Source organism: Moschus berezovskii, chromosome 18 (genome assembly GCF_049115385.1).
Source record: "Moschus berezovskii isolate FMDL1 chromosome 18, NW_MosBer_1.0, whole genome shotgun sequence".
Classification (NCBI taxonomy): Eukaryota; Metazoa; Chordata; class Mammalia; order Artiodactyla; family Moschidae; genus Moschus; species Moschus berezovskii.
Window position 1 is genome coordinate 51,787,861 of NC_142477.1, and position 16,240 is coordinate 51,804,100.

General features: G+C 35.2%; 1 protein-coding gene across 1 annotated transcript in view; it reads left to right on the forward strand.

Annotated features, from left to right (window-relative positions):
• The window catches only part of NDUFS4 (NADH:ubiquinone oxidoreductase subunit S4), a 122,870-nt gene that overhangs the window by 61,491 nt on the left and 45,139 nt on the right, over positions 1 to 16,240 (forward strand). The window contains exon 2 of the mRNA XM_055422058.2: positions 799 to 877. Within this exon, the coding sequence (XP_055278033.1) occupies positions 799 to 877 (79 nt within the window). The remainder of the gene's footprint in view (positions 1 to 798; positions 878 to 16,240) is intronic.

The window sequence follows — 16,240 nt, forward strand, 5'->3', positions numbered from 1 at the left end:
CTGTCCATAGGATTTTCCAGGTAAGAATACTAGAGTGGGCTGCTGTTTCCTCCTCCAGAGGATCTTCCCAACCCAGGGATGGAACACACATCTCTTACATCTCCTGCATTGGTAGGCAGGTTCTTTACCACTAGCGCCAGGCTTCTTTGGGTTGAGGGAGAGACCATACTAATGTAAAAGAGTTAGATTCTGTCCTGATTTTATTGCTGACTTAATGTTTCTATTTTAACTATTCAGACTTTCTTCAATTCTGTGAATGGGATCCAGGGTTAAAACAATAATATTAAATGATCATACAAATCATTCCTATTTAAACTACTTTTGATTTGAAATTAGAGCAAAGAAACTTTTTGTTAATCTTGTGTTAATTGTACAGTTTTGTCTTTATTCCACTAAGAATTTGATTGAGATATTTGTTTCTTTCTGATGGCATCCTTTAGGAATCAGCCTTCTAGAAGGGTTGATATAGCTCTGCATTTTTCCTTCTCATAATGACAAACTAGCCAGTGTACATTTATAGAGAGCAGAACAGTTCTTGTTCCTGGGGGCCTTCTATGACTGAGAGCCTATAGACTGCCATAAAGTACAGCCTTTTGTGAAATGTCTAGTGAGACTCTGCCAGAATCTCAGCAGACAGAACTAATTGTGGAGAAAAAGGATTTTTTGTGCCCTCTTTTCTTTCTGTTCTTTTTGTTTTATAAGACTGATACTGTTAAAGTAGCTGTTTTATGTAAGATTTGTCTGCCTCTCTTTTCTCATTGCACGGATCATTTTTTAACTTAAAGTCTCACACTGCAGGTCGTTGAGCACTTCCACATGGAGGCTGGCACAGGACCAAACTCGAGACACGCAACTCATAACAGTTGATGAAAAATTGGTAAGAATTTTCTGCTATACACTGCTAGGATTCTGCCTTCCGGGTTATTTTTGTACAACAGGTTTTTCAGTATGGTGGTCAGGGTTCTTCTAGGATAGTGATTTCTTGATTGTATATAAATTTTAAGAAGAAATAATCATTACAAAAAGATAATTTGTGTTAAGCATTTTACACAAATATTAAGTCATACACAAACATCAAATTAAAATTACAAAAGGCTTCCATTTTTGTGATGTTTATAAGTAGACACCAGAAGTTTTTTTCTGGTTTTGTAATGAATATATTATTTGTGATTTTCTCAGTTAAATTGTAAGATACACTAGTACCATCTAAAATTAAGTATATTGGGTTTTTCTGGAACCTATGCTTGTTACTGTGCATATATATGTGTGTATACACAACATACACAGCCTATTTCTGCATTACGTATGAGTGATTACAACTGTCAAATGAATAATGTTCTTCTGTTAATCAGTAGCAGACTGAATTTTGGTACTCACATAAAATTTTTCTGTATGTGGTGTTACTTTAGATGCAACTTGTTATTATGTTTATATTGTACAACAGTATACATTTTGTAAAAAGTTTCTAAGATTTCTAGTAAAAACATGCAATTGTATAGATATACTTTTCATTCTGTGTTTGGTTTACATTGATCAGATATATGGGCATGTTTCTTAGCTACTCTCCTTCTGATTGTACATTCTTTTGCCACGTCATTTTGAACCTGTCAACATAATTTAAATAATAGGTCACATTTAAGTTTCTATTTGCACCTTAAAGATATAAACAGATTAAAAAATAAACAGAGAAGTAAATGGACAATTTGGAAGCCTGCTTATGCTTATGACTGGTTGGTTTTGTCTTTAAACTCTCTCTTAGATCTGTGTACTGACCTTGCCATCATCCCAGTTAAGGCTACCATCATTTTTCGCCTGGATTGTTGCGGTGTTTCTTAATTGATCTCCGTAGATACTTTAATCTTCCTCTAATTCATTTTCCACACGATGACCAGAATAGTCTTTTTAAAATGCTGGTTGTGTCATCCTCATGTCTAAAATCCTTTGGTGTTTCTTACTGACCTGAGAGTAAACATTAAAATCCTATCATGGCCTTTGAGGTCTTTCGTGATTTAACTCCTACATTTCTAAGTTTATCTTGTATCTCTGTCTTTTATATAACTGTGCTTCAGCCGCACCAAGCCTGGCCCTTGCTGTTCTTTACTGCTTTAGGGCATTCAGATTTCAGTTAATTATGCCTAGCTGCTTTTTACCAATTCACTAGCTCTTCATTCAAGTACCATCTACCTATTCATCAAATGTTAATCAAATATCACTTGCTGGGAATTCTCTGATGGTCCAGTAGTAAAGACTTCAAGCTTCCACTGCAGGGGAGCCCCGGGTTCCCTCCATAGTTTGGAGAACTAAGATCTTGCACACTGTGAGGCGTAGCAAAAAAACAAACAAAAACTCCCCAAATATCATTTGCTTAGTCAAGTATAAAAGCAATGAGGCAGATATGTGTGTGAGAGGAAGAGGATTTACACATGCCACGTGTTCATAAATTAATGAGGATAAGATTATTTTACTTTTTCCAATGACTGTCTCTTTTAAGCCTCAATAGATTACTCTCTCATTCCGGTATTATGAGGTTTACTGTCTACAGTAAAGTTTCAAATTTTAAGAGTTTGTCAGTAGCGTTTCTTACTAGTTCACAAAATGAGTAAGTCTGATGACAATCTATTGCTCTAAAAAGGTGCTGTGAAGCATACCAGAGATACACAAACTGCTTTGAGTTTTGTGTTTTTAATGATATTCCCTAAAGTCAGTTGTATACTTTTTAATGAGTTTTGTCCTTCTTTTTAGATTTTCCCCAGCTTTGTTATGTTTTTCTTAAAGTATAGTGGTCAGTATATCAGTATGATATTCCAGTTGAAATCAGTTGAAGTCTTATATATAATTATTCATAGTTTTTGAATTGATACTTGATGTGGAAAACTAAAACCCACAGGTAATTTTCAAACCAAAGTTTTGCCCATTCATTTAGCTTTATATGAAAATGGAAGTATTAAGTAATCGAATAGGTAATGTAATGCCAATAGGGGTTTTATGTCTTCTTGTTCCTACACACTGTTGAGTGGCAAACATGATAAGTAGCAAAATGATAAGACCAGGGGCTGAAGAGTACATCCAGAAATACTGAGCCGTTGAAGTTGATTATGTTTGCATTTTGAACAAAAATGATTCTAAAACTATATATCATTAATGATAAAAAATATTTCAAAATGTGAAGTGAATCCTCACGAGTATCTTAAAAGATGTAGAAACAGCATTTTGATGTCACTGTTACATAAGGTAAACCCATTTCTTAATATACCATTTTTATTACTCAACACTAGACTACTATTATATTTGTATCTGAAATTGGATAGAAGCTAGAATCTTAATTGGAAGGTAAGGGAAATAGCCATTATTATGATTTCTCTTGACTATTGTTACATAATGTATTTTTTAAATTAATATAGGTTATGCTGTCTAAAACTCAGTGATTAAGCATACAAACTAAACTTAGTTGGGGATCAATTTCAGTGGTTATTCTAGTTTTAGAAAATGGATCTTAGGAATTTATAACCAAAGGAAAACTTCAGATGATCCCTAGTTTTGTTACTGCATCAGGTTTTTTTTCATCTAAAAAATTATTTAACCTCTTATTCAAGAGAAATTTTATGTGAGAATTCAATTAATAATAAACAATGAAAGCTGAACTGTTGGAGGGTGAGGATTAAGTGCATGAGGGAAGAAGACCTGTAAAGTCTTTCCTTAAGACATCCCCCTCTGGGGACTTCATAGAGGGAGAGTTGGAAAGGTAATTTGGACAGAACAGCTGATTCTCATTTCTTTTGATGCTGCTCTTTATGTTACTGATCAGTCATAATTATTAGAAGGCTTTTTCTTATTGAGAAAAATAGTCTTTAAATCAAGATAGAATAATTGTATATTGAAATGCAGGGGGGAAAAAAACCCTTCATTCATTCCTGTGCAATACTTAAAAATTAACTCAAAGCCCTAGATGTAAACTCATAGTCCAGAATGTAAAACTGAAAATTGTTGAACTTTTAGAACAAAATGTAGGAGAAAATCTTGGTAACTTTGGATTGGATAAATATTTTTTAGCTATAACACTGGAGCATAATTCATTTTTAAAAAAATTATATGGGAGGGGGGTTCAAGAAGGGGAACACATGTACACTGGGGGCAGATTCATGTCAATATATGGCAAAACCAATATAATATTGTAATTAGCCTCCAGTCCTGGATGTTCATTGGAGGGACTGATGCTAAAGCTGAAACTGCAATACTTTGGCCACCTCATGCGACGAGTTGACTCACTTGAAAAGACTCTGATGCTGGGAAAGGTTGGGGGCTGGAGGAGAAGGGGACGACGGAGAATGAGATGGCTGGATGGCATCACCGACTCTGTGGACATGAGTTTGAGTGAACTCCGGGAGTTGGTGATGGACAGGGAGGCCTCGCGTGCTGTGATTCATGGGGTCGTGGAGAGTCGGACACGACTGAGCGACTGAACTGAACTGAAAAGAAAATAAAAAAAATTATAGTTAGACTTCCTCACAAATAAAATTTTCTAAGAAATTTGAAAGACATTGTTAAAAGAATGGAAATACAAGCCATAGTTTGGGAGGAAATATTTACAAAACACGTTTCTGATAAAGGAATTGTATCCAGAAAATAACAACCACTTTAAATAATAAGATATTAACTCAAAAACAAGCAGGCAGTACCCAGAAGATATTCAGATGGGATATAAACACATGAAAAGATGCTTAACATCATTAGTGATTATGAAATTGCATATTAAAACTACAGTGAGATACCACTAGACACTTATTTGAATGGCTTAAAAAAATTGACCGTACCAGGGCTTGCCTGGTCTTACAGTGGATAAGAATCTGCCTGCCAGTGCCAGGGACATGGGTTTGGTCCCTGGTTTGGGGAGATTGCATATGCCCCGGAGAAGCTAAGCTGGTGCACCACTACCGAGCCCGCTGTTCTCGAGCCCGTACGCTGCAACTGCTGAGCCCATGTGCTCCAACTACCGAAGCCCACGTGCCTAGAAGCTATGCTTTGTAACTAGAGAAAGCCCAAGCATTGCAGGGAAGACCTGGCACAACCAAAAATAAAATAAATAAGTTATTTAAAAAAAAAAACTAACCATACCAAATGCTAGTGAGGATACAGAGCTACTAGAACTCTTCCAGGAGGAATCCAGAATGGTATAACTACTAGCTGTTTTGGAAAATAGTGTGGCAGTTTCTTATAAAGTTAAACATATTTTTACTGTATAATCCTGCAGTCTCACTTCTAAATATTTACCCAAGTGAAATGAAATCTATGTTTATACAAAATCCTGCATGGAAATGTTTTTAATAGCTTTATTAATAATTCCAAAAACTGGAAACAACCTGTCAGTCGATTTATACACACTGATTAGGAACCACCATGGATGAACCTCAAGTGCTTTATGCTGATAAGCCAGACCCAAAGACTTTGTACATCCTGTGTGATTTCATTTATTTGACATTTGACATTTTAGAATAGGCAGAACTCTCAGGACAGAATAACTGATCAGTGGTTTTCAGGGTTGGATGTAGGAGGAGGAGTTAACTATAAAGGGCATTAGAAAATTTTAGGGGGTGATCAAACTGTTCTGCTGGTGTTCATTTTTTTGAGTCAGAACCAAGGTTGGATTTTACTGTTCATAAATTATTAATCAATTTTTTTTAACGGAAAAGATTTTCAAATTTGATGCTAAGAGACTTTTTTTTAAAATAATTTTATTCTTTTGGCTGTGCTGTGTCTTTGCTGCTGCACAGGCTTCTCTAGTTCCCTAGGGCATGTGGGCTTCAGTAATGTTGACATTCCTGGTTCCTGTGCTCTAGAATGCAGCTTCAGTAGTCGTGGCCTGCAGGCTTAGTTGCTCTGACTCATGTGGGGTCCTCTGGGACCAGGCATCAAACTAGTGTCTCCTGCATTGGTAGGCAGTTTTTACCACTGAGCCACTAAGGAAGCCCCAAGCTACTTCTTTATAAATAATATCCAGTGGTTCAAGAACTGGCCTGATATTATACGGGGCTTGCCATTTTCTACATGATCGCCTTCTGTATATTTGAAAACGGTTTTTTGGTCCTAAATTAATGGTTCTCAAAGAATACTGGGGTGGGGCTGAGGGAGCACGACTTTTGTAGAAGGCCTACAAAGTCAAACTATTTTTCATAATTATACAAAGACTTAATTTGCCCTTTCACTGTGTTGACATTGACACTTGTTATGAAAACAATTGTGGCAAAACTGTTAGCATCTTAGCCTAAATCAAGGCAGTGGCCCTGTTTATCCTGTCTTTGTACCATTCAATTCCTTGCATTTGAGGCTTTAAAAAAAAAAAAAGGAAAAAAGCTAGTTTCACTTAATGTCTTTGATACAGCAGTGAAAATTATTAATTTTTAAAAAAATCTCAATTGTGCATATGCTTTTTTTAATGTTCTGTGTAGCAGAACAGAAGTATGCATAAAACTCTTCTGCATACAGAAGGACAGCTGTCTCAAGGAAAAGCACTTGTATGACTGAGTAGCTATTGCAAACTGAATCTAGTCCTCTTTTTCATGGAAGAACTTTTACGTGAAAAAACAGACAACAGGCAAATTATGATTATTATTCAGTTTTTGGTACATGGTAGCCAAGCCATTTTTTCAGAAATAAACTTGTCATTTCTAGGAAGTGTTTTCTGTGATAAACTTTAAGTTTTCAAGTGAAAATGAGAATTTTTTTAGAACTTAACTTTGTCGCTGATCAGAACGAGCTTGACAGCTTCCCCATACTTAAAGACTATTCTAATGGGATTGGTAGTGATATTAATGAATGTGACTTTTAAAATATTGTTTAATGAAATATTTTAACATTTGGAAGATCTTCATACTTGTGTGAACTACTGTTTTCCGTATGACTTAACATATGTTATAAAATCATGAATGGATAAAACTTTCAATTAAAGTGCAAGAGCAAACAATAGATTTATTGTGAGAATGAGAATATTAAGTTATTGCTCCCTTTTCTAATTACATATCTGTGTAATCAGTTCTCTTCACATATTGCAAGCAAAACAACTTGGCTAAACAGTTTGAATGTAAGAACAGAAGTTAGAATTCAGCTGTCTTCTATTAAACTAGACATTAGAGATTTTCAAAAGTGCTACTCTTCTCAATTTTTTAGTTTTTGAAAATGTATTTTTATAATATTATTTATATTAGTATATAATCATTTTATTATTATTTTAAGCTAAGTCTATAAGTTTTTCTCCAGTTTAATTTCTTACATGATAAAATACCTATGATATGAGATTTTGTGTTACAGGTATATGAGATTTTATAAAATCTCATAGGGGTCCCAGTCTTATTTGAGAGTGTAAAGGAATCCCAAGACTAAAATCTTAGAGAATTATTCTCCTAAGTCTTCTCTTTTCTGGCTTATATATCCCCAGGGCTTTGATTCATTTTATGAGTTTCAGTTAATTCATCATGTTGATTACCTTCTAGTCTGACTGAATTTGTTTTAAAACATTATTGCCAGGATTTCTCATGATACTCCAGATGTATGGTGCAGGATAAGGTGGGGATTATTACCTCTGTTCCTTCTAATCTTAGCTGTCTAGTAAGATAACTTAAAATTAGGTCCTCATACTTCTTCCTTATGTGGATTTCATGGAGAGGTAGAACCTCAGACCCTTTTCTATTTATACTGTCCTGTTTCATTTCTTTCATCTTAGGTATATGCTGCTTATTATTTAAAACTGTTACTAGATTAGCTCAAAGGGCATGTCACCAAGTAAATTTCTTTTTTTTACTGTTACTTCTCACAGGCTGAATTTAATATGTATAACAATTTAAAAAATTAAAGGAATTTTTATAGTGTTTTGTGGACATCAAAACCATACAAAGAAAAATTGCTTTATTCTGGGCATCAGTTGTGTATTGATAACTTGTATCCTGTCCTTTTTTAAGGTATAGAATGTAGAGAAGTAAAGTCCACTTGGCATTTTCTAGTGTAATGAATTCGTTTCTGTCATTTTAGAACTATACACAATGTTGACATTGTTAGAAAACAGATCTCCAGAGAATAAAGTTGTAGTCATTCCTGGATTACTGCTAATAATGAATTTTATATTGTGTACATGGCAAATTTTTAATCATTCTTAAAATCTTCTCTGTTGTGTATAAACTGCTAACTATCCTTTTCATTTACTCTTGCAACTAATAAAATCTTAAATATTAAAAGAGTAGATGACAGTGTCTTAAAATAATCTTGTTGATATATGTGGAAGCACATTGTTTAAAAAGAACTTTTTAGGGTTGTGCCATTATTATTTCCAAATATGTCCCACAGATAATAAGGAAAGCTTACAAATGGTTGTTTGCTAGGCCCTTGTGCTTCTGTTGCAGGAATCGCTGTGCCATGGAGGTTGGGTGAAGAATGTCTTTGTCTTTGTGCTTTATTAAGAGAGTAACTTTTTTTCTTCATGCCACCCCACCCCAATCTCCTTTCAGTACATTTGATGAATACCCAAGTCCAGTGAACACATTGTCTTTTTATATTCACTTGTATTATACAAAAGAGAGAAGTTAAATTTTCAGTACTCTTTGAAGATTTTGAGTAAAGGCTCCCCACAAAACAAAGCATAAAAATTAGACCTGCATAGGTGTATTTTTTATTTGCTTTTTAAGCATTTGTATTAAGTATTTTTAAAATACTGATTCCTTGTTTTTCACAATTACCTATTTAAGTATCAAGTGCTATAGTTAATATTTTACACAAAAGATAAAAAAACTACCATGATAAAATACAAGAATTATTTCAGTTTATTAATAAAAATAATGTGAAACAAGTCTCAGTGGTTTGACATTAGTATATTACTTCCATAAAATTATTATATGCCATCTTTCCTTCCTTCATTTATTTATTTACTATATACTTACTGAGCACTTAAGTGTGCCAGGCACTAGCGTTCAGTGTTTATATTGATACTTTCAGCGGTTTGTTTTCATTTAGGTACTTATTTTGTCTAAAAACTATTAAGCACCACTTGTTTTATACCTTATAAAGGTGTTATGCTTAGTAATACATGCGTTCTCAACATACATGCATGTGAGAAAGGAAACTTTCTCTTTTGCAATCTGTGAATCTCAAATCTGTGGCTGGGGTTGTGAAGGATAGCTTTAATTTCTAAGCTTTTTTTTTTTTGAAAAATTACTTGATAGTATATAGTCTTAATCTAAAATCCTAATATTTTGGACATTTTAAGTCATCTGTATTAATATCTATATTTAAAAGTCAGGTGTGTGTGTAAAATAGAGTCAGTAATTTGAATGTTGCCTATTTGTTGTGTTTTACTGTTTGACAGTTACTTCCAAATAGCAATAACACAGTAATTAAAGCTTTGTGACTTGTTGATACAATAAGTAATTGCTATTTGATTAAGCACATGTTATTAACACATTCAGCCAATAGGGTGATAATATTCAAATGTCTGCAAGCAACACGTTATTTAATAGAAATTTATTGTCACTTATTATTAATAGGTTTTAAATTTCTTCCTTGCCTGAATTTTCTCTAAGAACTTCATAAAAATGAATGATTTTTGCAAGTCTTCAAAATAAAACCATATTTGCAACACCTGTATTTTAGGCTGTTTTTGCCTCCCACAAAACTAAAAGTTTATAGATGAAAACTTTTTATAAGTCTGCAAACTTGAATTAAAAATTGGTCATTAAGAGGTGACCTGCACAAAAAGATAAACCTAAGTTAAAGGCTTACATTTGCTTTGACTGCTTGCTTTTTTGTTTTTTTTTAAGGGGTCAGTTTTCTTTTGGTGAGATTACTTTCTTTTGGTGTATGGCAGCGCTATCTCTGCTAGATTATTAGAAGGAGTAGTGTCTGCAATTGGAGTTATACAGCCTTCTAGCATCTCAAGTGTCTGTTTTGTCTGGACTTTGCTCATGCAGCATTCTTGTGCAAAAATTTCAAGGCTTTAGTCTGGAGCACTGGGTCAAAGGATATGTCTCTTTGAAGGGGTAGACGGGAGTTTTTTATGTTTTATTCACTAAGTAGTATTTCATTTTACATCAAAGAATAGCAGCCTTTGAGAACCTTTCATGGTGGCAGTTTAGCATTAAAGTTTTTTTCTTAAAGACTCACTAAATATGGAATAATGTTTTTTACTTTGCAGTTGCTTATTTATATTCTTATATTTAGATGGGACTATTATTAAAAAGAGAGAAGTGTTGATTAAACATAAATGTTAGGTTGCAGTATAGTTTTAGGTTTTAAAAACAGCAATAGTTTTTTTTTTTTTAAACGATGTATTATTGCTCCCTGTTGGTTTTACAGTACCCATAAACTACTGAAAAAAATTGGTGAGTAGCTTTTAAGATTGTATAAAATTGTAGCAATACGATTGCTTAAAATTGTAAAGAAGAAGTAATGACTGATAATTTTGGTAGTGTAAATTTTATACTGAAATGGCCGTTCTTTAATTGACCTTTTTTCAAGTACTTGGTGGAGGCAGGGTACAGGAGGCAGTGTGTTGATTTTGGAAAACAAAAAATCCAAGTAATGAAAAATGTTAAGACTTAGTATAGCTAGAAAAAAATATTCTTCTTTCTATACTTCTGGTATAGGTTAATCAGTAAATGTATTATGTCCCAGTAGCATTAATCACATAAATTAGTGATTGCTTATGTTTAGAAGATCGTTCAATTGCATATCATATACCTATTACATGATGTAATATACCTCAGCATATGAACTAATATTAACATAGCTTATTTTATGTTTATGGCAAAAACATGCTCTTAAGTTACTGAATTCTATTAAATTAATAGCAATAATTGATCATTTAAATAGAAATATTTCTCCTCTTATTAATGACATGTCATTAGTTTTAACACAACTTCAGTTAACTCTTACATATAACACTGATTAAAACAAGTCAAATCAATTATCTTATAGTTATTTTAAATAAAATTGATAAATATAGAGCAGTGTGTTCTAAAATATACTCCCAATTAAAATAATTTTCACATACAGTCGAACTATATAAAACTTTATACTAAATACAGAGAAAATGAATGTTATAATAGTTTTAATATGCAGACAAGAACCATTTAAACTTAAAATAGAGAATGATCTTTATTAAAATTGTTTAAGGAACAAAAGGTCTTTCCTATACAGTATTCAGCCATCTCTATTTGTGATTCTTCAGCAATTAAAGCAGATTTATTTTCCTCTTTGTTCCTACTTGCAATACTTGAACAATGCTAGAGAATTGAACTGACTGGAATGTTTTATCCTTCAAAAGCTTTAAAGTTCTATGTACCAATTAGCAAAATACAGTAAAGGTTTAAACTGTTAATAGCCACAACATCTTTAATGCATAGATCTGTAGTATGTTAGCGCTGTATAACAGTTCTCCATTGTATGTCTCTTTTAAGGAGAGTAACTGTGTCAGTTCTTTTCTTGCTTTACTACCTGCTGTGTATGGAAATTGTGTATAGTACTTGACACTTGCTTTCAAGAATTTAAAATTCTTGCATGCTAGTATGTAGGCACTTTGGCTCTCAATAAAGTAGAATTGATATTTTATTTGTTTGGATTTTATATCAGGTTTTTTGGTCATATTTTAAAGATTATTTTAGGTCATATTTTAGAGATTTATCTGTAAAAATACATTATCTTTTTAATGAAATCAAAGTGCATAAGCTGTATATTATCTCCTTGGAAATTGGTTGTCTAACTTTATTTAACTGAATATAATTATAAACTAATCATAAAGGTTTATATCAATATATAGATATATAATGCTTCATTTTAGAGTGTATTTGAATGTAGGTGGGATTTTGTTGTTGTTTCTTTGGTAGTAGAAAGAGTAGAGTTATATGGCTTTTTGATTGACCAGCTTGTCAGATAATTTCAAAAATTAACTCCAGATACTGATGCTAAAGCTGAAACTGCAATACTTTGGCCACCTCATGCGACGAGTTGACTCACTGGAAAAGACTCTGATGCTGGGAAAGGTGGGGCGGGAGGAGAAGGGGACGACAGAGAATGAGATGGCTGGATGGCATCACCGACTCTGTGGACATGAGTTTGAGTGAACTCCGGGAGTTGGTGATGGACAGGGAGGCCTGGCGTGCTGTGATTCGTGGGGTCGCGGAGAGTCGGACACGACTGAGCGACTGAACTGAACTGACCCACATTAAACTTTGTTAAAAGCCTCATGTCCATCATCTGATAGTAAGTTCTTAATGAAGGTAGGGGTGAGAGGAAGTGAAGTAAACAGTAACATCTTTTGGTGACAATTATATCACCACATATTTGGTGATATAGAAAGAAAATTGACAATTTTTCTTTACATCATGTGTTTCTGGGACTAGAGTTGGAGTAAAGGAAAGAAAAATGCAGACCTCAGAATTTGAGACTAGCAATCATCGAATCTGTTTCTGGGTTCAGGCTTTCTAATCTTATTTGACTTAGTCTGTGCTCTGATTTTATTCTTAAGGATGCCACTTGCAAGCTTACAAGTATCACTTATGTTACACAAGATAAGGAGGCTTAAAACATAGGGTAATGATATGGAAGCTTTGCTGCTTGCAGTGTGCTATGTGTTCATAAAACTCTTTCTCTTTATAAGGCATACTTTTCAAGATATGTGTGAATAGGCATTTTGTTCAGTTCCTGTTTCATGTTAAATGTTATATTTGTTTCAACTTTGAATTTATTGCATATTATTTGGTGAAGGTCTTTTTTTTTTTTAATTTTAATGCTTCCAATAAAATAGGTATTAAAAATGATCTTGACTTTCTCTAAGCAATATATAGGACACAAATAAACTAAAATGTTGGGCTGAGAATGCTAATTTAAATTCAAGAGCTGAGGATTCGATTAGTGTACTGATTTGCATCTGTTATGTACAGTGACTACTGAATGTGTATTGTTAGTTAAAATTTATCAATTAAAACACATTTAAGCATAGTTCACTAGTTAAAAATTTACATCCAAAAAATTAAAATACAGTTCCTGTTTTAGTATGCTTTGTAATATATTAAACATTCACATGGTGACTGGAGAGCATGTGCCTAGACTGAGGACTAAAGCTCCTCTCTGGCTAGGAGTTTTCGACTACAACAATCTGTAACTACAACAGTCTGTAACTGTAAAGATTCTGCAAGGAATTTTTCTTAAGTTCATATTTTATTTATAATATAAAAATTGTACTTTTTCATTTGTTTATTCAGTTATTTGAGCACCCATTATGTACCATATTCTTGGCCATGGGGATATACCAGTAAATAAAGAACAGCATTGTTGCCCTTGAACATCTGGGAGTTCATAGTTCACATATCACTGAAGCCTGGCTTGGAGAATTTTGAGCATGACTTTACTAGCGTGTGAGATGAGTGCAATTGTGCGGTAGTTTGAGCATTCTTTGGCATTGCCTTTCTTTGGGATTGGAATGAAGACTGACCTTTTCCAGTCCTGTGGCCACTGCTGAGTTTTCTAAATTTTCTGGCATATTGAGTGCAGCACTTTCACAGCATCATCTTTCAAGATTTGAAATAGCTCAACTGGAATTCCATCACCTCCACTAGCTTTGTTCGTAGTGGTGCTTTCTAAGGCCCACTTGACTTCACATTCCAAGATGTCTGGCTCTAGGTCAGTGATCACGTTATCGTGACTATTTTGGTCCTGAAGATCTTTTTTGTGCAGTTCTTCTGTGTATTCTTGCCACCTCTTCTTAATATCTTCTGCTTCTGTTAGGTCCATACCATTTCTGTCCTTTATCGAGCCCATCTTTGCATGAAATGTTCCCTTGGAATCTCTAATTTTCTTGAAGAGATCTCTTGTTTTTCCTATTCTGTTGTTTTCCTCTATTTCTTTGCATTGATCACTGAGGAAGGCTTTCTTATCTCTCCTTGCTATTCTTTGCATTCAGATGCTTATATCTTTCCTTTCCTTCTTTACTTTTCGCTTCTCTTCTTTTCACAGCTATTTAAGGCCACCTCAGACAGCCATTTTGCTTTTTTGCATTTTTTTTCCACGGGGATGATCTTGGTCCCTGTCTCCTGTACAATGTCATGAACCTCCGTCCAGAGTTCATCCTAGATGTTCAAGCAGGCTTTAGAAAAGGCAGAGGCACCAGAGATCAAATAGCCAACATCCGCTGGATCATGGAGAAAGCAAGAGAGTTCCAGAAAAATATCTATTTCTGCTTCATTTACTATGCCAAAGCCTTTGACTGTGTGGATCACAATAAACTGTGGAACATTCTGAAAGAGATGGGAATACCAGATCACCTGACCTGCCTCTTGAGAAACCTGTATGCAAGTCTGGAAGCAACAGTCAGAACTGTACATGGAACAACAGACTGGTTCCAAATAGGAAAAGGAGTACGTCAAGGCTGTATATTGTCACCTTGCTTATTTAACTTCTATGCAGAGTACATCATGAGGAACGCTGGGCTGGAAGAAGCACAAACTGGAATCAAGATTGCTGGGAGAAATATCAATAACCTCAGATATGCAGATGACACTACCCTTATGGCAGAAAGTGAAGAGGAACTCAAAAGCCTCTTGATGAAAGTGAAAGAGGAGAGCGAAAAGGTTGGCTTGAAGCTCAACATTCAGAAAACAAAGATCATGGCATCTGGTCCCATCACTTCATGGGAAATAGATGGGGAAACAGTATCAGACTTTATTTTTTTGCGCTCCCAAATCACTGCAGATGCTGACTGCAGCCATGAAATTAAAAGACGCTTACTCCTTGGAAGGAAAGTTATGACCACCCTTGATAGTATATTAAAAAGCAGAGACATTACTTTGCCAACCAAGGTCCGTCTAGTCAAGGCTATGGTTTTTCCCGTGGTCATGTATGGATGTGAGAGTTGGACTATGAAGAAATCTGATCGCCAAAGAATTGATGCTTTTGAACTGTGGTGCTGGAGAAGACTCTTGAGAGTCCCTTGTACTGCAAGGAGATCCAACCGGTTCATTCTAAAGGAGATCAATCCTGGGTGTTCACTGCAAGGACTGATGCTAAAGCTGAAACTGCAATACTTTGGCCATCTCATGCGATGAGTTGACTCACTGGAAAAGACTCTGATGCTGGGAAAGGTTGGGGGCGGGAGGAGAAGGGGACGACAGAGAATGAGATGGCTGGATGGCATCACCGACTCTGTGGACATGAGTTTGAGTGAACTCCGGGAGTTGGTGATGGACAGGGAGGCCTGGCATGCTGTGGTTCATGGGGTCGCGGAGAGTCGGGCACGACTGAGCGACTGAACTGAACTGATTGTTGCCCTTAGAGCTCCTATTTTCATGTGTAAGCATATGGCAACTTTATTTCTAAATGATTCAGATACTTTCATTGATTAATGAATGTTAGAGAAAAAAATCAAGCATGGTGACAGGATAGAGAATAGCTGCGAGTTTACTTAAAATAGGTGTTATTAATAGGGCAATCAACACTTTGAGAAGCTATGAAATGTGAACTAAGGTTTGAATGATGAAGGAGCCAGCTGTGTGAGAAGCTAAGGTAATAGCATACCAGGTAGAGGAAAAAGGTAATGCCTTAAAATGTAAACTAGCTGGTGACAGTAGTCAAAGAAGAGAAGAAAAGCTATGACATAGTGAGTAAGAGGGAGAGGGATAGAAAGCGAGGTCAGACAGATGGGAAGGAGGTGGGTTAGGGAAGATTTTAGGTCCATGGTAACAAGTTGAAATTTTATCCTAATTTTAATGGGGAACCATTACTTTGCCAACAAAGGTCCATCTAGTCAAGGCTATGGTTTTTCCTGTGGTCTTGTATGGATGTTAGAGTTGGACTGTGAAGAAAGCTGATCGCCGAAGAATTGATGCTTTTGAACTGTGGTGTTGAAGAAGACTCTTGAGAATCCCTTGGACTCCAAGGAAATCCAACCAGTCCATTCTAAAGGAGATCAATCCTGGGTGTTCATTGGAAGGATTGATGCTAAAGCTGAAACTCCAATACTTTGGTCACCTCATGCGACGAGTTGACTCACTGGAAAAGACTCTGATACTGGGAGGGATTGGGAGGCGGGAGGAGACGGGGACAACAGAGAATGAGATGGCTGGATGGCATCACTGACTCGATGGACATGAGTTTGAGTGAATTCCGGGAGTTGGTGATGGACAGGGAGGCCTGGTGTGCTGTGATTCATGGGGTCGCAAAGAGTTGGACACGACTGAGCGACTGAACTGAACTGAACTGAAGTAGGAAA